This window comes from Panulirus ornatus, chromosome 69, assembly GCF_036320965.1.
Source record: "Panulirus ornatus isolate Po-2019 chromosome 69, ASM3632096v1, whole genome shotgun sequence".
NCBI lineage: Eukaryota > Metazoa > Arthropoda > Malacostraca > Decapoda > Palinuridae > Panulirus > Panulirus ornatus.
In genome coordinates, this window is record NC_092292.1 from 20,016,499 (window position 1) to 20,042,691 (window position 26,193).

General features: G+C 40.6%; 3 protein-coding genes across 3 annotated transcripts in view; all 3 read left to right on the forward strand.

Annotated features, from left to right (window-relative positions):
- The window catches only part of LOC139747524 (cuticle protein AMP1A-like), a 126,296-nt gene that overhangs the window by 95,539 nt on the left and 4,564 nt on the right, over positions 1 to 26,193 (forward strand). The window lies entirely within an intron of this gene.
- LOC139747710 (cuticle protein AMP1A-like) lies at positions 11,312 to 13,342 on the forward strand. Its single transcript, XM_071660316.1, has 3 exons — positions 11,312 to 11,450; positions 12,388 to 12,602; positions 13,020 to 13,342. The coding sequence occupies exons 1-3, from the start codon at positions 11,442 to 11,444 to the stop codon at positions 13,219 to 13,221; spliced, it is 426 nt and encodes a 141-aa protein (XP_071516417.1). The 5' UTR covers positions 11,312 to 11,441; the 3' UTR covers positions 13,222 to 13,342.
- Positions 24,669 to 26,134, forward strand: LOC139747527 (cuticle protein AMP1A-like). The gene is made up of 3 exons (XM_071659930.1): positions 24,669 to 24,699; positions 25,405 to 25,673; positions 25,756 to 26,134. The coding sequence occupies exons 1-3, from the start codon at positions 24,691 to 24,693 to the stop codon at positions 25,994 to 25,996; spliced, it is 519 nt and encodes a 172-aa protein (XP_071516031.1). The 5' UTR covers positions 24,669 to 24,690; the 3' UTR covers positions 25,997 to 26,134.

The window sequence follows — 26,193 nt, forward strand, 5'->3', positions numbered from 1 at the left end:
AGCCAGGGGGACCAGTATGATAAGCAGCTCTAGATAAGTGGTGTAAGAGGACAAGAAGATTATTCTACACGGTTATGTTACTGGATAAGGAGGGAGACCTGGTGAGGGAGGGAGGCGTCTTTCCCACACCTCGAAGCAGGGAGGGCATTGTGAGGGCCGTAAACTCTGACCACGACCCTCGTGTTATGTGTGTTTGGACCAGTCATTTGCCTGAAGCGTGTTGCAGTCTTTTTTTTTGTACATGTGTTGTTTTCGTTTAAACTTCATTGTTAGAGCAGAAAAAATTAAAGATTACAAATATATCTGTGAGAATGAAAATCAAGTGATTACGTAACACGATCCAATAATTCAATACATTCCTGTGACCAAAATTGGCTCTCAAATTAAGCACTAGATAGAATAACTATTGCACCACAGGAAACGCTGACATAAGTGGTTTGTATAAGAACGACATTCAAGAGGTGCAGATGTAAAGAATGTCTTTACATAGAACGCCAAGAAAACAGACCCCGTCAAAGGCGTGGTATACAACACTAAAAGAAATAACAGGATTAGATACGATATCTTTATTGACATTAACATACTACAAGAGAAAGTAATTGACTTAAAGGGTAACTCAGAGGCTGTCAACATAAATGAGAAGCTTAGATCAGATGAACATGAGTGAAAGGAAGTGTTTTAGAGCCGTTAATCTACATTGAGGGCAATAATTATACAATGTTACTCATTTGCATGCATTGTGAACAAGACTTGATAACTTCATTAAACTCTAATTAGATACGTATGTTGATATCTTACATTTTGAATTCCATTTGACTCTCCGGACACTTGATTTATGCTTCAAAAATTTAGTTTGATCATGATTAAAAAGAGACATAGGGACTTTCTATCTAACGGTCTCGATATACTAAACGAGAATGGTTTGAGTTTATCAAGAGAGACTATTGTTAATTCATCAATGATGAGAGATAAAGTATGAAAGATACTTTTGTAGCTGAGATATATGTAAACTATTGCCAAAATAATTGAATCTATAAACTTGTATTTAAGATCAAATACTTTGAAATATCTAAGACATAAGAGCAAAAACTAAGCTAGAAGCTTTTAAGACTACATTTAAGATTATGTATTTTGAAACTTCGAAGAAATGACAGAGAAAAACAAGCTAGAGGAATCACGTTACTGAGCATTCCAAGACTGGACTGAACTGGGAACACAAGTTACCTATCAGAGAATTAACTGTGGCATGAAGCTTAGAGTTCTTAATGATACGATGGGGTGAAGGAAAATAGAACAGTGAGGCGCCTTGTTCATCATATAACTTCTTCAGGGAATTGAGAACATGTGAATACAAGTCCAAAGCTGTGAGAAAGAACAGATGATATCATTCTTGTTGCTTCGATGACGCCATATGTGAGCGACAGTTTATCTTGTGCCGTGAATATAATAAGTTTATATGAATAAAAGAATATAAGTTCCAGTGAGATACATAAAAGGTAGGCAATACTCGCCTGGAGAAATCAGTCACACACACACACCACGTCATCACCGGGTAGACGGGTTTATATGAGAAAACCTGAGCATTCCAGACTCGAAGGAGTGTCAAGTTTTGTGACCCGAAGCTGAATATGGAGGGCTTACTGCTCCTCCAGGGGGTGAAGCTGCCAAGTGTTCGACCCGCAGGCTTTTGCAACCTGCTTTTGCTTGTATCTCGGGTGATGATCCCCACACCCTGCTGACACGTGCCATGAATTATGGTCTCGTTCCAGGTATATACATGACTAATCAGTCGGTATCTTCCTCAGGTATTTTCATGGTCTCTCTGCAGACCGGCAGTTCGTCACGGCAACCATCACCTGCCAGCGACTGTCATCAACCAGATGATCAGTTTCTTCTGCTGTTACAAGAACCATCATATCTTCTGATGACTTACTCCCGCGCCATTCCGGTCTCTGGTGAGGTTGAGTGAGGGTCTATTGTGTATGAGGGAAAATATCTAGAGTGTTTACTCATTTTCAGTGAGTTAGCGCGATGAATTTTTGTGATTACTTTGTAGTCCGGAGCCATCATAAACAGCAACATTTATGATGATGAATACACGCACATACACAAACATATTCATATATGCATGTACAAATGCACACACAATCAAAACACACACACACACACACACACACACACACACACAGACTTTGATTAAGCTTATGTGTGTGTGTGTGAGATCGCTACTCCTGCTTATCATTTGTGTGTTGCGGGATACAGTTTTAAACTTATTTCGCTCCGTTTCTTAAGTTATATATACTTACGCCATGGAGGCCCGTATGTGATCACCAATTTGTATTGTTTGAGGAGAGAGTTTTGCACTCGCGGGGCTCTATCTCTTGTGCGCGTGTGTGTGTGCGTGTCCACTCTCGCGTCCAGTTCCAGTATCTGGTTGCTAATACATGGAGACAGCTAAGACATGTGACGAGCGATTGGTCAAAACGCTCATGGTATGAGGCTACCGGTTGGCTGAGATAGTAGAGACGTTTACAAGGTGATCAATTGAGACAGCAAAGGTGACTGGTTAGTGATTGGTTCAGAGAACTGAGAATGGTGGCTCCTGATACGATCGATGCCAAACCTGGACCAAACAAGCAAGTGAAAACTGGATGAACTTGCATATTATTTTCTGATCCTACCATTACCTAGTATTGTGTCGGACAAGAACCAAGTCACCTTACTGTAATTTGCTAATTGGCTGTTTCTTGTAATAAGTATCATATATAATTTCTATTCCAGTTTCTCTATGTGTGCGAGTCCTTACTGCAGGCTCAGATGCTAATTGGATAGAAAATGTGATTCATGTATTCCACTGCTCGGGGTAATTATAGATGAAAGATTGTATCTGATAAGAGGGTATAATGAACGTGACTTTCTGTAAACTGGGATGAAACACAGTTCCCGTCACAGAATGTTCCAACACACACACACACACACACACACACATACACACACACACACACACACACACACACACACACACACGAGTACAACTGATGTTTCTTGAGTGTGGTCATCGCACTTACAGAAGCACAAAGAGCAAATTTAAAATGTTCAATGAAGGGCAACAAAGATGGCGTCAGAGTTAAGAAAGCTGTGTTACAGTTTGAATTTAGTATCCATAAATTTGTCTATCATAAGTGATAGAAGAGTTAGGGGGAGATTTAAGCACAACCTTTACATTTTCAAACCAGTTTGATGACGTCAGCAATGAACCGTTCTTCGAAAGATGCGAAGATAGAACAACCAGAGGACATAACACGTAGCAAGATGAAAAAAGAAAAAGAAAATCGTTCTTTGATAGTTTAAGAGTTGTAGGTGAATGAAATAAAGTGGGTAAGGGAAGAGTTAACATGCAGAACTTTAAAGTATTTTCTGACACAGAAAATTCAAACTATGGGGTCCACATACAACTTATACCACTTATAAAAGGCTCACATTTTACACAGACACATATTCATATAAACACACACAAACACACCCTCACACACATTCCCAATCTATTTATCAATGTGTGCATATGATTATAAGTGTAAATGCATGTGTATTTAGATATGAGTATATACACACACATGTATTCATATGAACACACACACACACACACACACACACACACACACACACACACACACACACACACACACACAGACACGCACACACAGACACAGACACAGACAGACACACACACATATGCATATACACTCACACAAACATATGCACACTCTCATAAACGGGTTGAGGGTGTGCCGTTGCCAGTGGGATCTTAAGAAGTGTCAGCCGAGGTAACATGTGGGTTGGGGACATTAAGTCTCCTGGTATATATGTGTAGCTTCTGTTTTCTTGGTGCTCGGAAGGAGGGAGTGTGGGGGGAACAGGCTCCTCCCAAGCAGCCTAGTCCAGACCCTTGCCTCCGGTCAGTGTGTTGCTCTCTGTGTGAGCCATTCATCTGTCATCCTGTCACCCAGGTCATCTGCGTTTTAAAATGCATCGGAAAAATGTATGAATGCTAATCTGGTAATCTTATTATCACGGGCTAGTTTTGCATAAAGAGAAAACTCATGCTTTGTCTGGGTATACTATTCATAAAAACTGGTTTAAGTTTTCAACGTCGGATATGATGAGAGATAACTCTAGTCGTCATTCCCAGCACTGATCACCTCATTGAGGATCTGTCTTCAGCTCTTACTATATAGTGTGCACTCAAGTGATGGTTATCACAGAGGGTTCAATGCTCCGAAAGGCACGGTTGTCTATAAGAAGACAATGAATTGAAATGAAAGACCAGCGTGATGCCTCTTCTAGACCCTCAGAGAAACTTACAATTGTATGAAATGTTAAAAGTGAAAGACTTCGGTTGATTAATCTAAGTGACACTTGGGTATAGACGGGTGATGACGGTTTGAGCCGTCACTAGCAGAAAGCAACGCTCAGCAGAGTGATCCTCGCTGACTGACCCCAGTTCTCGGCACTGGCAACATTTTTCAGGTGAAACTCTCTCCGCTGCAGAGCTTCTGTCATTTTCCAAGACGTAGAATTAGGACGAGAAACATGGTGGACGTTGTGCATTAAAAGGGAACTGCTAGGTGTGGCTGGTTTATTATACCCACAATTACTGTTTTTGTTTCCTTGATATCGTTTGAGAATCTTGTGATCAAGATTTGTTATATATTTCAAAATCTATTTCTCTAAGTTCGTTTGAGACTTCAGAGATCGTGCCCTCACACACAGTTAGTTTGCCTGGGAGCAGAATATGAGTAATTCTCTGTTGCACGGAAAGATCTTAGTTGATGTTCCTTAAGCTCTTCGATCCAAACGGGGACGTCTTAGTGGGTCAAGGCGTCTGCCGGATTGTGCCCTTACCTCTGACTTTAATTAAGAAGGATCAGGGCGAGAGCCACCGAGGGAACGCCCAGCACATAGTCCATCTGGTGGCGAGAGAGGACACATGTCCCCGGCCACAGCCTGGCTCCTCATGCATAATGAGGCGCCGATATTAATGTTGTTAGTCCGAGAGGCTGTCATGTCTCTATACATCTACACACACACACACACACACACACACACACACACACACATATATATATATATATATATATATATATATATATATATATATATATATATATATATACAAAATTACTCACTCTACTCATAATTCACCGGCTGTGTACTTACAAATGAAGAATCCATACACACATTGAGCTATGCTCTAGAGAAAAACTGCAAGAACAACTTACGTTTGTGTTGATATAAATAAGGGAGGAGCCTCTGGTATATTCGCCGAAACATATTCACCTGTGTATCTGATGCATATGTGCGTATATGTCCATCTGCAGATGTATGTCGCGAGTATGTGAAACGTTTGTAAACATCTATTTGTTAAGTATTCAACGCTCGTGAGGCTCAAACGTCATCTTTACCTGTGTATGTGTATACATGTGCGTGAGTGTATGTGGGAGTGTGCATGCATACGTATGTTAAGCTATACATGGTTCTGTTTTGGGGCTGAGGTTATGTATTGGGTGCAGTTTAAGTTTTTATTTCAGCTGAATTGTAGGCGGCTCCGACGTTATCAGCGGCAGTCAGGCCCATGGAATGCTGTTTTTCTTCCGACCGTCAGAGAATTTCATCAGTATATGCCAGTGAACATGTACTGATATATCTATCTATCTATCTATCTATCTATCTATCTATCTATCTATCTATCTATCTATCTATCTATATATATATATATATATATATATATATATATATATATATATATATATATATATATATGTATATATATATATATATATATATATATATATATATATATATATTTGTAATGTGTGTGCGTGTGTGTGTGTGTGAGTGTGTGTGTATGTGAGTAAATATGAGTTTCCAATGCACGCACATCATGCACGTGGGTGTGGGTGTTACTACACACGCGCCTCAGATTCCAGAGGTGTAGAGGTGAGCACACAGGGTTGCCGCAGGTGACCGTGGAGGGCGGTGGGCCAAGGTCCTGTCCAGGCACTACCACATATACGTCCTTCCTTCCTCTTTAGATGTTTCTATTCTTGCCCTACGTGCCTGGTTGAGCAAAGTCATATGTCTGTGTCTTGCACTCTCTGTCGGACGAAAAACCCGCATTATCTATCCTGACGACTAAGTAATCGAAGTAAGAAATCAGTTTAGTGATGCTGGGTTGATTGGATGATCACGAACCGTAGCTTTCATACTTCTCCATGATTCATCCGTCCTTCCTTGCGTCTGGGTGATAAAAAAAAAGCAACAGTCGGTCATAGCAGTAACGTCACGCATTTCAAATACAAGTTAGGAGTCTGCAGAATAGAAATCGCTGTCACCTGTGAAGACCTTGTGAAAGGCACCCAAGCCCTTACTGCCCACCACCTGGCCTCCTGACGACCCGTTCCTTTACTTCGCAGAAGAAGCAGAAGGAAATCTTTTCCTTACTGTAAAATGAAGAAAATAAAATGTCTGGTTCATTACTGGGCCGCTAAGCTTGGACAATTATTGAAGCAGACGAGCGGTGGACTGAGACACGACCGGCTACTGCTCGCAGAAGATTGCCTCGACCGAGCACTCTCATTTCTTTCTTCCCTGAGACACTCATGACCACATACGACCTCAGTGTCAGGTGATAAGGAAAAAAAAAAACTTCGAAAGCTTTCGTGGCTTCAAGAGCCCATCATTAAGATAAATATTTCGCTATGTTAAAGTATCCTTTACTACTTTTCTAATCAAGAAAGTTATTCATGTCAATATGAATTCAACTCCGAAGATTTAAGTGACCTCTTTGTATAACTAAAGAAGGACCTCTGGCGGTCATTAGTGTCGCGTTCAAAGACTTGATTCACGACGAGCAACATACGTCGTGTCGTTAGTTTACGACTGTCAGCCGAAGGAGTGAATGTCTAGGATCCTTAAGACAGATTTATTCCCTCAGACACCACAAGACTGATCCTCAGGAGAGAATCGGTACAGCACTGATCCTCAAGAAGAATCGGTTCATCGTGACGGCACAACACTGATCCTCAGGAGAGAATCAGTTCCCTGCGACGCCACAACTCTGATTCTCACGACAGCTCCTTATTGAGAATCAAAGCTCCTATGCTAACCATACGTTTTACCTTATGCAAACTCTGCTCTTCTGAAGTTTCTGTCTGTCAGTCTGTCTGTCTGTCTTTGTGTCTGTCTGTCTGTCTGTCTGTCTGTCTGTCTCTCTCTCTCTCTCTCTCTCTCTCTCTCTCTCTCTCTCTCTCTCTCTCTCTCTCTCTCTCTGCCTCTCTACACTGCATGTTTAAGGCTGCACCGCCAGTGAAAAGTTATCTTTTGGCGAGGCTGTATCATCGTCGGGTTGACGAAATAGAGTACAATCTCGCCAAAGAACTGCAACTGAGTGTAGCGCAATCTTGGAGCTGCAGGAGCCCTTGGAAAATGGGTCATGGGTACCACCAGACCCTTTCTGAAAGATGTTGTTGAGCAATATCATTATATATATATATATATATATATATATATATATATATATATATATATATATATATATATATATATATATATATATATATATATATATATATATATATATATATATATATATATATATATAATCACAATAAAGATATACATTCACATAAGATGCATCTTTCATTTGTTAATATTTCAAAATTATTTGACTTTGATTGCATGAGGGAACCAGTAAAGTCAACATTTGCCAAAAATTTATGCAAATCTTTTGGACACGTATGAATAGCTGGCTTGATTCTTGGAGACATGCCCGGGTCACACATCTCGATGAGAGGGTTTTGTCACGCCAGCTTATGGAAGTCTGCCAATGGGCGTGGCGAGGAAGTGGCGAGATCTGATCCCCTGTACCACCTCACCCCCTACCACACAACCCCCTGCTGGACGGCCTTCTTGGGTCATGTCTGGTCGTAATGCAAGCGGCCAGATGGTTTCAGCAGCAAGGCGATGCTGCTGGGTTCCCTTGGTGAGCATAAGGACACCGAGTAATGTTACCAGACGGTGAAATCTGTGTCAAGAAAGAGGAAGGTACTCTCGGTGGCATTTGACTAACACAAGAAATATTAGAAGCCTTTATACTTACTCATGAACACGTCATCAGTGTCATTACCAGTGAGTTATTCATTCTTAGGACAAGACTAGATGTTATATAGAGACCTCAGTAACATTTCTGGTATTTGTGCAATAGATGTGTGAACATCCTCGGCCTCAATACACACACACACACACACACACACACACACACACACACACACAAGGATTGATGTTATGAACTAGACGAGTCTACTCACATGAAATTTGAACTTTCAAATGTACTTGAAATATAGTAGACTCAGAACGAATATTGTAACTCATGATAGATATTTTCTTTATCCCTATGATCTTATGTGCCAAAAGAATATTCACTCACAAAGATCAACTACATTTCACTAGCTGTTAACCGGAGAAATAATGGAGACATTCCCCGCAGAAGAATCAGATATGAATTTACATAAGATAATTCTATAATGTTCCATATTCAAATTTGGATTAAGATGAGGAATAAACTGACGTAAGCTATTATGTGGTAACGTCTGCAATTATGCGTAGTGATATGAATTATGGTTTTTTTGCATCGCGTATGATTGTTTTCAACCTTATGCGAGGGTCCCTGCCACCATCCTGTACTACAATCCTTATTATCACTTGTAATATAACTTACATCGTTAAGATAAGCAGGAGAGGTGGCAGGCGAGTGTGGTGGGGGTCTGGTAGAATGTCAGGCACCCAGAAGGTGTGAAGGAATGGGGTGGTTGGTCTCTCGTACGGTTTTTTCCTCCATCAACCAGTTTATAAACCAGAATCACCGGCATGACCGTCTGCAACCAAACTTCCAGTGAGATCTTTGAATGACGAAGGAAGGAAGGACAAATTCGAGTTCTCACTTTATGAATGGATTAATGTTTTCTTAATTCATATCCTTCGTTTCATAGTAACGACGCTTCCTTCAGTCTAAGCTACAGACCCGCGTACAACCAACCTCTTCACTGTCTGAGATCTTCACTATTTCTGGAGTCCTGGAACACATTTACCTCCACTGTTGTATACAACTGCGGTGAGCAGTGGTTTCAAGACCATCCCGGAGAGTTGGGCGTCCTTGCCCTTTGCCATCATCCTTGGGGGGGTAACCCTTAGTTCTGGAAAGATACACCCCATAAAAGGTGCACATTAGACTTACCCACTGAAATGGGAGCAGAGTGTTTGAGGGTGACTCTAACTATGATGCATACGGTATATCGACCCCTTGAGAAAACCGATGTCTAACTGACAGAGAGAATAATAGTATGATCCAGCATGAATTGTGTCATCTGGTCACACTATTTCACAAGAAGATACGTCTATACATAAAATGTCATTTACTTGGAATATTCTTCAAACATTCTTTGAGAAGAACTTTGGCTGTTGAATTACCAAGTGATGATGATATGAGATTAAAGAAGAAAAGATATTAAAGATATTAGTCTGGGATTCGAACTCTGGAGACGACGCGTTCCACTGGCTGATGGGTACAATGGTTAAAGTGGTTGTACATGGGAGGAAGGTCCTCTCTCGCTAATCGGTGCATTGATGGTGATGTTGATGATGGCGAGACTGGACGCACAAGGAAGGTAAGCTGGTTCTGAATTTTCAGCTGTTCTTGTTTGATTCTTATCTTATAAATCTATTCATCTTTTTTGGGTTTTTTTTTGGGGGGGTTCCTCTTTTTCCCTGAGTCGTACAACTATAATGATACTTATGATAACTGATGTTATGATAATGCCAGTAACTATGATACTTATCATTGTTCATATCGTGATCAACATTGCCATAAGAAAATTTCTGTGATTCCGAAGTCGAGATGACTACAGTAGAAGTTGCATTATCAGTATCAGTAACATCTTTTGTACCAGTAGAAGTAGAAGTAACGAAAGAAACAGTTGCAGGAGGGAATAATGATCCATGTAGTGAATTATAACATCAGTCACACACACATATATATATATATATATATATATATATATATATATATATATATATGTATATATATATATATATATATATATATATATATATATATATATATATATATATATATATATATATATATATATATATATATATATATATATATATATATATATACATATTCCTATGAGTCCATTGTCTTTGTCATGTTCGCAGTACCGAGAAAACGTAATTGCAACAGCAACAATATCAACAACATAATAATATACGACCACTACTTCTACCACTATTGATACTACTACTGCTAATACTACTTCGTCTACTACTATATTCTACTACTTCTACTCCTGCTATTACTGCTACTATTATCACCGATGATGATGATAAAGATAACTACATCATATACTAATAACAGTATTGTTGATAGTTATAATACTGATGATAAACGTATTAACTCTGGAATATTGGCTTGAGTCCAGAACTGATCCAGAAGGCAGCAGAGGCTGGCACAGTAAGAATTCTTAGCCGAGTCCTTGATACGTAAGGTGCTGGAATGTTGTTGGATAGCAAGGTAGGTAAGTGGTGTTCGTAATGATACGGTTAATGATAAATTATACTAATATATTTATTGTTGCCTTGTAGGCATTATCAGATCATCCTAATATTCTTTCGCATGAGAAGATCTTATCTGGTCATGTTTACGTCCCACGGGCTTGAGTATTATGAGCTGTAGAGAAAATTGTCTACCGAATACATTTTCAATGATCTGAATGTCATTTTCTTTGGCCGATCATGTTTCGTAATGTTATGACCTTGTAGTATTTAGAAATGATAAATGCTTTATTTCTCTTATCATTGTCAACCACGTCTCAATAACAGCTTAGAATATTGAAATTATGATCAGAGATTAGAATGGTGACCTCTTGGCACTATTGACCGATGGGTGCTAAGAGAAATGTTTCTTTAATAAATGTCACGCCTCCAGTTTCTGATTCTGTTGAGAGTGCTATAACTTTCTCAAGTATCTAATGACATCTAATTATAACCCAGACGATGCGGTCGTCCATTTCAATTAAGGAAGTACACCAAAGACTCATGATGGCAAGAGTAGGAAGATGCTGGCAGACGTTATCAGGAAACGAATGTTATCACGGATGAGGACAGGGTTGAGTGCCTTGAGACCACAAGGACGAGTCATACCGATTTTGTGGACAACCAGGTGGACAGGGCGAGGATGTAGGGCAGGAGTGAAGGGCAGGACGTGGCTGCCAAGGGCGTTCCCTCCCTGGGAGCTGTGACCAGGCACCGCTCCAGGCTGCCCGCTATAAAAGATCCGGCGCTCGAGTCTCTGGCATCAGTCGCTGACCACAACACCCGCCAGCATGAAGTTGGTGAGTCTTTGTTCTCTGGGCGACACTGCAGTAGTGAAGTGTTGACTGGGGTGCAGTGTGGTCGGGCACTCATTGTCGCTGGATAGTGTAGGTCACCGCCCACTGTCACTGGACAGTGTGGCTGATTACTTATCGTTAATGAACAATTTGTCCCACCACCAACTGTCACTGTACAGTGTTTCCCACCACCTACTGTAATTGGACACTGTAGCTGATCACTGACACTCACTGGATAGTAAAGGTCTCCGCCCAGTGTCACTTTACAGTATAGGTCACCGCTACTGTCACTGGACAGTATAGCTAACCACTCACTGTCAGGAGACACTGTGGCTGAGTACACTTGCTTCTTCAAAGTGTAAATAACCATCCACTGTCACGAGGAACTGTGGCTCACCATTTTCTGTCACCGGACAGTATAGCTATCTATCCACTGTCACTGGACAGTGCAGCTGTCTATTCACTGTCACTGGACAGTTCGGGTCTGTTGTCACCGGAGAACGTGGCTATACACCTTTTATTATTAGGGAGCGTGGCTGACCAGCTACTGTCACTCGATATACTATCTGAACTTGATAGTGTGGCTAACTGTCTACTCTCATTGCCCTGTGTTACTGACTGTTTGGTCACTGGACAGGGAGCTGACCGTCTAGTGTTTTGATAATTGGATAATATATCATTATGTGTGTTTTTGCTCTGTGGACGTCGAGTGACTAGCAGAAGCGTAATGGTTCCTTCTGTACAGATGCATCGAATATTTGAATTGACCCATCTGACCAGGAAATACTTTCCTCGCTTGAGTTTATAGAGCCATGATGATATTTTGAACAATCTCCCTCCACATGACTAACAACAGTTCATGAAGGGTAACTTGACTGTCATATGCGATTCTTTCCCTGTATGAGAAATTCCTCGACTTCTCAAGGAAACTCTGTTCCAGACGATCCTTCTCGCTTTGGCCGCCGTCGCCGTTGCCGCTCCCCAGTACGACTCCTATGAGAGTGAGAGGAATGCACCCATCCTTAAGGACGAACGCATCCGAGAGGACGACGGAAGGTACAACTATGAAGTTGAAACTGGCAACGGCATCGTTCTTTCCCAGTCCGGCTCCCCTAACACAGATCAGGGCGCAATCAACAAGGCTGGACATTACTCGTAAGTCTGAGATCTCAGAGATCACGATAGTCTATTGATAAGTAAGTTCTTCTTTATGGAAAGTTATGAAGACTCACCATACCCGGGAAATTAAACATTCTTTGCAATCAATTAACATAGGATAACTGTCTTCCTGATATGGAAGGAGTACCAGTGTTCACACATCTCATGAAAAATTCAAAGTTTTATGATAACATTCTTCTCATGCAGCTGGAGAGAGAGAGAGAGAGACTCGCAGATGTTATTGCTTCTTGACCCTAACGCAGGGATTGTTTCAGGACTACGAACCCACTGTTACATGAGGGAACACAATAGGAGTCATTATGAAAGGCCTAATTTTCTCATTTATAACAGTAATCTTCCTCTATATACTATAACGTCTGTCGGACTTCTAACAGTGAATGGTTATTTTGACAGCTACACCGCTCCTGATGGCTCTGTAGTAACGTTGAAATACGTTGCCAATGAGAACGGCTTCCAGCCTGAGTCTTCCTACTTGCCAGTGCCTCCAGCGTTCCCCCATCCAATCCCTGATTTCGTGCTGAAACAGATTGCCTTCGCTGAAGAGGAGGACGCTGCCCGCGCCCGTGGGGAGCTCAAATCCTACTCCAGCAAATAGAAACTACTGCCTTGTGCCAACCACCTGATGCTGAAGATGACCAAACTCTGTATATTTATTGTATTTATTGATTAACCAATGGTGTCATGTGCAAACCAAATAAAGCAGTTCTGATACACAAGTTCTGTCTTCATCTCTTTTTCCTTTTGAATATCGAGCAAAACAAGTTTCATATGACTAACGATACACATCAATAAAATTTATTTTGAATATTGTTCTTAAAGTAATTCACAGTGCTTTATAGAAGGCATCTGAAGAGCAATATTAGCCAAGACTTTTATATTTCCAACAGGAGATTGTCCTATTCAGTCGTCAAAGTGAAAATGTTAAGAGCTGTGAAAGTAACAGTTTGAGTTTTTCTGCGAGACGAGACAGATATATTACAAGATTAAACTTAAGCTTGTGGCAAATTATGAGAAGAATCAAGTTCTTAGATCTTGTGATTATTGCAGTCCCTACAGAATGCATGGAGTGGTATACAATCTTATTCTTAGTGAAGTCAGTTCATTTGTTCACCGACAGAAGCACAATCGGTACCATATCAATTTACCGGTAGAACCAGGTCAAGGAAGGACATGCAGAGGTCGAGGAGTGTGTCAGAGCAAGTGACACTTCCCAAGCCTTCTCATTCACAACAGACTGCATACTTGCTCCTCTCTCCAAAACTCTTGCGTTCACCTCTCATGTTTGTGACTGGCGGGATGCATAATGTATGCTACATTACACGCACGAGGCAGACCTCTTACCTAGGCTGATATACAAGACACTGCAATTGTGTCATATGATTAGCTTCCTGCGTTCACTCAGTACAGACAGATAGACACACACACACACACACACACACACATATATATATATATATATGTGTGTATGTATGTATGTATGCATGTATTAACTTACAGGAACACTATCTAACAAGTACTGTTTACACTCTTAAGGGATGTTAAGTAAATTACTAAGGAAGCGTCTTTTATCAAAGTACCCATTCACCATGAGAATTAACATCTTCGTAAAAGAAATATGGATTATACCATATTGAATGAAGTGAGACTCCTCAACCCGATGTACTTCATTTTGTCGCGCTGAAAACATATCGTCTCTTACTTTAGACCTGCTACAGCATCGTTGAGAAATGGGGAACCAGTTACGTGGTTAATTTCAGCAGATACAAAACGTAGTATCTTTTTATATCTATCTACAAAATTATCACTCGTTTCCCAGCATTCAGTTTCAAAACATCTCAATGCAACCTTGCAGTAGCATTCATATGTTGGGCATAAACATGACCGCCTTGCCATCATAGTAACCCCACATTATAAAAGTCACAAAACCGGCTTCGTACAACCTGAGGTTGTTGTATAAGCACTGCTTTTATTTTTCTTAAGAGCAGGTGTTGCATATCTATAGTGCGTTCAATCGCCCCAGTATCGAGTACTGCACGCATATCCGGGATGGCTCTTCCTCCACCTTTTTCTGAACCAGATTGGAATCAGAAACCTTCCGTCTTATCAACTCTCCTGTTGTCACTTCTCTTCAAGCTCGCCATACCTTCTACTGCCATGATTTTTTTCTTTGGTTCTTGACTGGGCAGGGACAACTGAATGCCCTCAACACGGCCATTTCATATAAGTTCGTTCAGAGGAGTAATAGTCTGAGGTAAAGAACCTTTTAAAGATATCCTTGGTTGGGCAATATCATATAACATTCTTATAGACTAATAGCGCTACGTGGAAGCAGTAATGTTAATTAACTTGATAACAGTCAAGTAAAGAAATGACATTAACTCTGATGTTGAGCTTTAACGCCTCACGGTAAGTATATTTAGCACATTAGTTGATCAGTGTTTCAAGTACCACTAACTGATAAAGTGCAATATTAAAAACATGAACCTGAGCCTGCAAATTACAGTAAGACTGAGGAACTTGAAGAGAGTGAGGAAGAATTGATTCTCAATAATGTCACTTTTCCAAGGTGGGATGTTGTCAAAAGGCATCATTTCATACATTTACCAGATATAGATATAAGTGAACGTCTAACTAATGAGAAAAAATCGAATTTTATAAGTCTGTCCGTCCGTCTGTCTGTCTGTCTCTCTCTCTCTCTCTCTCTCTCTCTCTCTCTCTCTCTCTCTCTCTCTCTCTCTCTCTCTCTCTCTCTCTCTCTCTCTCTCTCTCTCTCTCTCTCTCTCTCTCTCTCTCTCTCTCTCTCAAGGTAGAGCAGCAGCCCTGACATGAGGTCACTGCATGAGACGGCAGCCTCAGCTCGGGGACACCTGGACACTGAGGTATTCACAGCGAAAGTAGCACAAGTCCTAAATACTTTACCCAACATGTGGACTTCTTGTTTCGTGAGAGAGCGATACCACATTAACCCAGAGGACAGGGTGACTCATAATGACTTTATCTCACATGCCATTAAAACAAAAGGTTGAAATATCTGGTAATTCATAAATGTACGGACTGGGGCATCGGGAAAGGCTGTTAGGCCTTGATATGCTCTTATAAAAAGATGGGATGAGGGAGTATGACCGGCACAATGAAGTGACTCTGTAACAAAAGGCAGGTTCCAATTACGATCGCTTACTTTTAAGGAAATGTTCATTGTTGAACGAGAAAAATGGTCGCTAGGAAAATACCGACAAACTGAGATGAAAAGTTACTTTTTCTTTATATTACGAAAGTAAATGAATATATATTATGCGTGTATATGCATGAGTTTGTAAGAGTACCTACGTGTGGTTTTGACTGAGCCATCGTGGATGTTTAACGGTAAACAGGGAGGGAGTTTTGAACTCCTGCCCCCCTCCTCCCCTCCCCTTCTTAACCTTTCATTTGTGTCGTGTGCAACTTTTGAATATTTCATGGGTCACTATAGTCACGTACCTTCCTCTTGCATTCGTTCCATATGCCCACCACCTTACTGTTATGAATATATATGATGGCTTGCATTTTCTTGACTCTGATTAATTGGTTTCTCGCTGTTATAAAGAACTGCTCGAGTATAACAGGTTCCACTAAAGAACTTGGAACGAAGTTGTCATGCCTCCCCTTGGCCATCCGTCTCCTGGTATAGATACGTCTAAAGCTGTTCTCTTCTCGTAATTTAGCTCTACATGTGTAAGATCAGGCATGTCACACGACATCTGGACTCCTTAAGTACACTATAGGGATGATAAAGTAAGGGAATCAGACTGATGATGTAAACTCTAATTTGAGTATGACATGTAAGATACTTTCATCTGTAGTTTCTCGTAGAGTTTCAGACGATTTTGACACAATGTATTACCTCTCCGTCAAGCAAGGCTTTCGTATCTTCACTACAACCTCTGTCTGCTCGCCTTAGCCCTTTGGCATCTATCAAACCCCTTCTGGTTTTCTCCAGCCGCTGACATCCATCTTTTGACCCCACATCATAAACTGCTACCGTTCAGTTTCTGCTCCTAAACTTTCTGTTTAGCTCTAAGTATATTCTATCTTTGTATATCCTTTTGGCATCTGCATTATCTCTCTTTCCTCTGCCATTTATCCATTTACCAGGTATTTACACTTGTGGAGCACTGTAGTTAAAGTGTTCTGGTCCCAGCATGTTATCCATGAAAACAAAATTTTGTATTGATGGTGGGATAGGCTCTAGTGCCTTCTGTGACATGTTGATAAGGAGATTCGGAACACATTTCAAGAACTTTAATCCTGTAAGTCTCACTTCCATCATGCGGGTGCCAAGATGCCTGATCTCTGTATTAGTGTTGATAAAGCTACTGTTATAAAATCTCTGTTTCTCTTACAAGACTTAAGAAAACATATTTGCTTCTCGTCGTAAAATCTATTTTATTATGATTATCATATCAATTTTGATGCTCATTTGCCTAAAGATTTTACTTATCCAGGCGGAACTATTTCACAGGTTTCCCCACCACATTAGACCTACAATGGACAGATCATCTTTGTATTCGAAAGGCAGAAATGATATGAAGCGTTGAAAATCTTATTTCACATATCAACCTTCCAAGAGCCTTAAGGGTAGCCTGCATTACGTTCAGTCACAAACCAAGAGATAACAGTAGATGCTGGAACTTTGATCAAACAGTTAGAGACAAAGCTAAACCGATTATAGATATGTCAGGCGTTTGCTGGGCACCAGGTATATATATATATATATATATATATATATATATATATATATATATATATATATATATATATATAAGCAGTCGTTCATTTGAATAGAATTGAAAATTATCTGACGGGTTGGTGTTCGCGTGGCTGGACATCTGAGGACGGGTTAGACTACGTTCAGACCGGTCGTTTGGTTCGTCCCTGCCACTACACAAGCTCATAATATATGACTGCAAACATTGAATAGGTTTTTCTGGTTGGTGTTCCTCCTCTGCTCTGGAATAGTTGATAATTTTGCATGACAATTCTGATGCGAAAAACTTAAGGTTTAAAGAATTATTTGAAGCGCTGATACACATCACTTTCGCTGTAACTTGTGAGTGGTTTGTTTGGCTGCATTTTGTTTGCTAGTTTCATTATCAAAACTTGAAACTTGCTATAGTAAACTCACGAGGTATTCTGTTGTTTGAATATTTACGTATGTATTGAACTTTTTCCTGGGGAACAATCGGTATTTTTGTGTTTCTGCTCTCTGTAGTATCATTACTCTCCCATTTCTTTCCAACTAGAACGAAATTATCTGAAAATTTAAATCAGTCTTCGTGTGCACATGAAACATCCCCCCCTCCCCCTCTTCCTCCACACCTAAACCCCCCACTCCCCTCCTCCCTCACCTTTCAAGCAAACATGACACCACGTCCCAGGTGACTCACTCCACCAGTGGCCAGGGTTGGCCACCCTCTTGGCCACATTATACCTGAACTCATAATTCACATATCATTATATGGTCCTGGAGTTTGACCAGGAGACGCAGCATAGAAGACGATTTAGAATATCTTAGTTAGAATAGATCTTGTATTGATTATCATCAGTAAAACAGGATTCTTCATGAATGTGTTTAAGATATTTTTACCAATGACATTAACCATTGTTTCCGTTTCTGTTGGCGCTGCAACTACTTTCCTTTTTCTATCTCTTATTTTTGGTCTTGTTGCTCTAGTTGTTAACACTGGCCTTCCTTTCGCCTCTTCATTCCATTTCATTCCTTTCTTTTAGTTTACCGTTTTTTCTTATCAATATCCAGTGTTTTCTTGATCTCCATCATACCCCACACCATTTTCTACTGTGTACTTCTTATTTCTTTCACAACCAGTAGAAAGTGAACATGCCTGAAGAAGCAGGGGACAAAGTAAATCTAACCCCATTTTCCTTTTTATACAACGTGTCACAGGATTTGCCACAAATCTGGTTTTAGATAAGACTGATCGGCCACCAGCCTGACTGAGTCATGGACCAAATAAACCCGTCTCTGGCCAGACCTTCTCCTCTGCACTGAACTGTACACCTCCACCTCCTGCCGTCTCGTAGGTTGCTATTCTTGTTTCTAATTAGATGCCTCACTTCCCTACCAGAAGCTGCCAGGTATTCACGGATCAGCCTTATTGGTCGTCAGTTAAGAGAGTTTCAGAAGTTAGTTTACGTAGGTTGTCCATCTGGAGCAAAATTTGAGATGCTATTTTCTTTTTTTGTCTCAACAACTTTGACAATAACTTCATGAATAATCTTTTTCAATTCTCATGGATTATATATCTGGTAAACACGGTATATCCTTTGCATTACTACTTTTTTTTAAACCTTTTGGCCAGTGTAGAAAGATCATACACTAATCAACATACGCTTGGGGGCAGCCATGAATATAGTTTAATCATGTTGGCCTTTCAAATATGATGTAGAACCGACTATCAATTAGTCTTTTACTTTACACGCGAATTAGTACTCTAATTGGTCTTCACTAATTGTTTTCAGTTGGAGAGTATAAACGTGTAGGTATACATAAATGAATAGATAAATAGTTGAATTTATTATCTATCTACATATTTACAAGTCTATCTATCTCTCTGTCTATTTATCCTTCTCCCTCTCTCATTTTATATATATATATATATATATATATATATATATATATATATATATATATATATATATATATATATATATATATATATATATATATATATATATATATATATATATGTGTGTGTGTGTGTGTGTGTGTGTGTGTGTGTGTGTGTGCTTGAATACAAAGAGAGAGAGAGAGAGAGAGAGAGAGAGAGAGAGAGAGAGAGAGAGAGAGAGAGAGAGAGAGAGAGAGAGAGAGAGAGAGAGAGAGAGAGAGAGAGAGAGAGAGAGAGAGAGAGAGAGAGAGAGAGAGAGAGAGAGAGAGAGAGAGAGAGAGAGAGAGAGAGAGAGAGAGAGAGAGAGAGAGAGAGAGAGAGAGAGAGAGAGAGAGAGAGAGAGAGAGAGAGAGAGAGAGAGAGAGAGAGAGAGAGAGAGAGAGAGAGAGAGAGAGAGAGAGAATCATGGACTAAAAGGTATAGAGAGACCGACGGTCGGGCCGTTTATGCGAGTACACATAAACCACAGTGGTTTAGAAAAGCTTTCAGCACGCAAAAAGGAAACGTTCGAGAGGAAATGCAGCACCGTCTCTTGCGTCAGGATGGCTGGGGATCGCTCGAATGTATAACACTGGTGTTCCAAACCAGAGAAAAAAAAAAGAGACTCATTTAAGAGCCCGCCACAAAGGAGAACCCCTCCGCAGACATACATACATAGAGAGGCTCCATTGTGTCTCACTATCTAAACAGCTGTGGTGGACGAGCTTGCATGAAACCTTGACCGTTCGACCCACTTTTCCTATCCGCTGAACATAAGAAGCTCAGGAATTATAGATATTTCCGATCATTTAATGTAACATGGATGTGGACGTGATTTATACGTTCGGAAGATCGTGCATTTTTTTTTTCTTTTTTGCAAACGACATATATTATGCCGGTTCGAAAAATGGTGCAGACTTCACTGATACATTTCCATCTTTTTCTTTTCTTCGCAAACGACAGTTATTACGCTCGTTAGAAAAACGGAGAGATAAGATCGTTCTTAAGTGGATAGAAATATTCTTATCTATATTTATCAGTCTTATTAGGAGGGAGAGAAGCGTGTACTACCCCAGGGTAAACATATATCGATTATATTCATCTGAGGACGGGTTTGGCTAGTGGCCAGGATGCTCCCAATTACCTCCCCGTCTTCCAAGGTACTTTAGAGACATGCCACATATATGGCATACACTATGTACCTCGAGACGGCCAGGAACATTTATAAAGGTGGGCATGATAGTATCTCTAGCCCGCCAATATCTCTGCTCCATATACGTGATGACTAGCGCTGGCAAGGTCAGATATTGTAATCAGTTGTGAATCAGCGTATTGCTGAACTAGTACTGACATCATACTTCACAAATGTCGAACGCAATCACGAGGAGAAAAAGTCGCTAATATATATATATGAGATCTAATGAATGGCTGGGAAATTATGAAAACTTTCTTTTTTCCCTAGGTTCCCTGACTTTTCCTCATAACTATCATTCTTTCCCCAGTGAAGGACGTTTCTTTTCTTCTTTTGTACTTCATGGTTGTCTTCTTTTAGATTTATCTGCAACATTTTCATCATCATCATCATCATCATCATGACCATTGTTATCTGTACTATTACCAGAGAGAGAGAGAGAGAGAGAGAGAGAGAGAGAGAGAGAGAGAGAGAGAGAGAGAGAGAGAGAGAGAGAGAGAGAGAGAGAGAGAGAGAGAGAGAGAGAATATGCGTTAACCTAACAGATTTTCCTGTTCAGGGAGTAGTACCTTGGTATATTGGCATTTGTGAGTCGTAACCTTGTTTTTGCCCCGGTTGTAATGGCTGAGTACACTGCATTTTCATCTGGTTTCTCAGACCAGATCTAAGTTCTTCTATCCATATATTCAAAATAAAATCTCTCCACATTTTGATATTGTGATTTCCAGAATGATTCTAACCTCTGTTTGCTCAGCTGCATTCATCTTTTGTTGTCCATTTTCTTTAATCCAAAACGAATGCGGACTTCAGCCTTGAGGAAATTGTTTATGGAAAATTATTCAGGGTTGCTATCATTCAAGTGCAATTATCTTAACAGGTAGGATTATATAGACCACCGTAAGGTTTAGGTACTAATTATTTTTTTATCATTTCACAACTCTTTAGCATCTTTGAAAAAACCTCCTTTCTTTTTTAAGCTTCTTGCCTGTATGCCAGCTACGTTTGGTACTCCTTCATCAAATATCTTACGAATACTTCGCGTGTAGCAGATAATGGCTCTGAATCCGCTATGTTTGCTGCATCACCACATAACACTTATGCAGAGTGCTGGTTGTGTCACTGCATAACCCCCACGTAGAATGCTAGTTGTGTCACTGCATAACCCCCACGTAGAATGCTCGTTGTGTCACTTCATAACCCCCACGTAGAATGCTGGTTGTGTCACTGCATAACCCTCACATAGAATGCTGGTTGTGTCACTGTATAACCCCCACAAAGGGTGCTGGTTGTGCCATTATATGACACACACGTAGAGTGCTGCGTATGTCACTAAGAATGCACAATAAGTGCACAATTCCCATGTAGAATGCTGGTTGTGCTAGTGTACAACACCCACGTACAGTGCTTCGTATGTTCCTGTATAACACCCACGTAGAATGCTGATTGTGTCATTGCATCCACGTAGAGTCAGCCATTCATCCATGCTTGCAAGGAGCTAACTAGTTACATTTTAAAAGTATACTATGAAGGCAAAGGACCCTGGTGCGGAGATTGGAAATTTCAGCTGGATGTCTTGAAGGCAGGTAACAGTTATCGTGCTTGAGGAGGATGACTGTAGATAAAGAAGTAGTGACCGGAGTTAATCCCATGCAACTGGACCCGCCGGCAGGCAGAATGCCAACTATCAGCTCAGAGAAAATCATCGGGTCTTTGGATATTTTTCCTGTTCAGGAGGCGTGCCTGTCGGGTGCTAAAATGCATGCTTGCCACGCTAGTCTTGGATGTTATGTCGACCTACAGCACAAGGCTTCGGAATTATAACCTGTAAAGTTACATTTTAATAGAATCAATAAATGAAGCAAACTAGTGGACACTATGAAGGGTACTGCTGTTTAGTACCATGGAATGTCTAATGAGGTACCACGGTACCTTGGATGAAGTACCATGGAGTATCAGAAATTAAACTTTTTCTTAATTTTCTTGTTTCTCTATTCTACCCGTCACTATAATTCGAAGTTTCGAACAGCCTGGTTGCTCTGAATTGATGTCACAGGTTGTGACTAACTTAGTTCTTTTACGTTTGATGTAGAGCAGCCTGAAGCTTTGTACTGGGGACACATGATGCCCCATTTTGCTTAGGAGTAAAGGTTTGTTGGCCTCGTTTCACTATTGAATATAGTGTACGAAATTTCACGGTCGTTAGAATATCAACAATACTAAATCTATAGTCTGTATAGCTAGTATTCCTGTACCGTTTAGTAAACACCTATATTTCAGGACAAGAATTGTTCTTTGCTTTGTAATAATAAAACCTACGACTGACAGTAAAGTTTTAAGTATTCACAGAGTCATTCTGATATTTCTCTGCCTCATTCAATGTAGAATCCTTGCCTTCGAATTTATATAGAATAGTCCAAAGAATACCAGACTGAGTGAGGGTTATCGTGAATGTTTTGTAACGTACGAAGGTTACTCAAGTGATGTATTTCTTTCAGTGTCGTGATTGAAAGGTACGAAAAGAAGAAACAGGAAATTCTAACCTTCTGTATGTTCAACCATGTGACGGGTCGTCAGGTGGTGTCGTGTTATTTCTCTAGCTTTAACCAGGTAAATAACAGAATGTCAACAGTGGAGAACACACGTCTTCATTTCTCTCGTCTCATTCTCAAGAATTACTTACGGTACAGACATCTCAGTCAAATATCAAAGCTAGATGTTGAATCTAGAAATAATTAAAGTCTCATTGAAGTTTTGTGTATGGAATGCATACAATAACTACAGAAACTAGAATGGGCTTAGAGTTCTGAGTTGTTGATTTTGCTTAAAACAAGTAAGTTATCGCAGACGAAAACCTTGGCGCAGTGACCGAGGACATTGGTAAGGCGTGTGGCTGAGAAAAGTCTACGGATATGAGACAATAATCTCAGCAAATTACGATAACTGCTATACATCTGTGATGATATAAGACCGTGGCTGTCTTGTGTTTACGAGTTTTAGCTCTAAGGGGAAGGAACCTATAGACCTGAAAATCTGGCATTCATACAATGTGAACTCTCGGGTGTTGAATCTTGAACCTAGAAATGATCAAAGTCTCCTTGAAGTGTTGTGTATGGTATACAAACCGAAGTGCATAAGCGCTTGCGCATGTGCCTGTGCATCTTAATAATGATGTAAGCAAGCGGAAAACCATAAAGAAAAACAAGTGTTTTGTTAACTTCCCAAATAATGTAGAGTTCAAAGACAGACATGTAAACACTCCTTATCATTATGATGATTAACTTACCCCAAATACCATTCAGACTTTTGTCATTATGATTATCTCTCAACACTAATAACTCTCTTCTCAACTATTTTGTTGATCGCTCTTAAGAAAACAAAGTCTTTAAGAAACCAACGCAAAAGAAGACATATTGCAATAGTTACAACCAGTGCTATGGAAACTCATGAACTACAGAATGGAACAGAAACTATGAACAGAAAAAGGGCGATCGAAACTGTAAAACAGGAAGCAGGTAGATAACATGCAGACGAAATAGCAAGAGCTGTTACCAGAGCAGTTCAAACTGCTGACCAGCAAGATTAGACAAACTGGAGACACAACAGTAACAACCGGTACCAGATCAACTTGTTTACATTCTAAAATAGCACTTTTCGATTCTATTTCGTGAATTGTATTATTCTGTCCTGATTCCCTCGCTGTTCTCTTCGAAGTGATTTCATTATTTCCTCGTTATTCTCCTGTCATATTCTATTTCAATCGCGGTTAGATTAAGCGATAATGAGTTTTGAATGTCCTTTGTTCAGCAATGTAGGTGAACTTTTACTTAAGCTAAGGTTCACTGAAACATGATCAGTGTGCAAATATTGACATGTACGATCGCTGGTCACGTGCAGTGCATGGGGATAATGCCCTGATCATTAATGATGATAATGCTTTGTAAGAGAGAGAGAGAGAGAGAGAGAGAGAGAGAGAGAGAGAGAGAGAGAGAGAGAGAGAGAGAGAGAGAGAGAGAGAGAGAGAGAGAGAGTAAAGGAGTACAAAAATCGCAAGTGTTTTCGGAGAGCAAGTGACATGAATGACGAAGCACTAGCATAGGGCGGGTCTGGATGGTCCAAGGGCGCCTCTTCCTTGCGGGTCAGCACAAGGGAAGGGTCGAGTAGCAGCCACCACTATATAAACCGCAAGCATAACCCTCTTGAGCATCAGTTGAGAAGCACAACCACCAACATGAAGTTCGTAAGTGACCAAGGCATTTGGCTCAGTGGACCTGAAGACACGCTGGTCCCTCTTGGTGTTCAGTAACACCTTATGAAGTGTTTTGGCTTTTGAATACGGATTTAGTCGTATTAAACACTGTGAACACTTAGTGACAAATTGTTAGGTGCTGATCAATACAGATTTTTCATTTGTTGAATGAAATATATTATTTGTATTTTACTATCTAACTCCTTCATACATACCGTAATATACCGAGTGATGTTGGAAGTTTGAGGAGTTTTATGGATCTCACGTCATGAATCATCTCGTTACAAAAATCACATATGTAGACAAACGTTTTGATTCGACTGAAGCAGAGTATTTTTATCAACATGTGGAATGATTCACCTCTAAGTAATAAGCAATATTGTAGATGCGCTTAGGGATACGCTTCACCAACACTCCATTTCAAATCCAGGGCTGATATTTTCTGTGCACAAGTGAAATTTACCGGCGTTTCTCCACTAAACTCTACGGTTCCGATCTCTCTGTCACAAACATCCTGAAAAGGACCAATGATATGTTGCTGTTTACCACTAACAAAATATGCTGTTACATGCAATCATTAAGTTAAGGAGCCTTACTCATGATATAGATCATTGGTAAGCAAAATGGACTCATATTTCTGGTCCTGAATAAACCAGAAATATGAAGAAAACTCAGATATCACCATATTACCCTCAGGTTATCCTTGCTGCTGTGGCCGCCGTAACCATTGCTGACAAACAGTTCACTCACTCTGAACCAAGATCTGCATATGGTGCCCCTGTCGCCTCCGGCAGATCTGCCTCCGACGTCGCAAAGGAGATGGTACCCATCCTGAGGGACGACCGTGTTTTCGAAGTGGACGGCAGGTACACGGTGGACGTGGAGACTGGCGATGGCATCGTCCTGTCTCAGTCTGGCTCTCCCACTGGTCCCGACGGCTCTGTGGTCAAGGCTGGACAATACTCGTGAGTAATTGTTAACAGATTAGATTCTTGATCTGATAGCACTAAAGTATGGTATGTCATACTCAGTATACTCTCTCCTCAGGTATACCGCTCCTGATGGCACTTTTGTAGAAATGAAGTTCGTCGCCGACGCAAACGGCTACCAGCCTCAGTCTGACCTCCTGCCAGTGGCTCCCGCGTTCCCCCACCCAATCCCTCAGTTCGTGCTGGACCAGATCGCCTTCGCCGCTGAGGAAGACGCCGCCCGCGCCCGTTCCGAGGCCGCTGATGTGAGGGCCTCGGCCTCTGCTCCTGCCCCATACCCAACCTACAGGAATCCTTAACAGCAGTTGCTCGACTCTAAAGATCTCAAATGACCTGTACTTATTTATTGCTTATGTAATGTATGTATGGATTGGTGTACCTGTGAAATATGATAATATATTATGTTGCATCATAAGCTCTCTATGTCTCCCATTGTAGTTGTCTTCATAAATACTCTATTTCATGTGTATCGAGCCCAGGAGTGGTTTCTCAAAGT

Coding starts and splice junctions, on each gene's coding strand:
- LOC139747710 (XM_071660316.1), top strand. Junction 12,603..13,019: donor AACAAGGCTGGACATTACTC/GTAAGTCTGAGA, acceptor TTATTTTGACAG/CTACACCGCTCCTGATGGCT.
- LOC139747527 (XM_071659930.1), top strand. Junction 25,674..25,755: donor GTCAAGGCTGGACAATACTC/GTGAGTAATTGT, acceptor CTCTCTCCTCAG/GTATACCGCTCCTGATGGCA.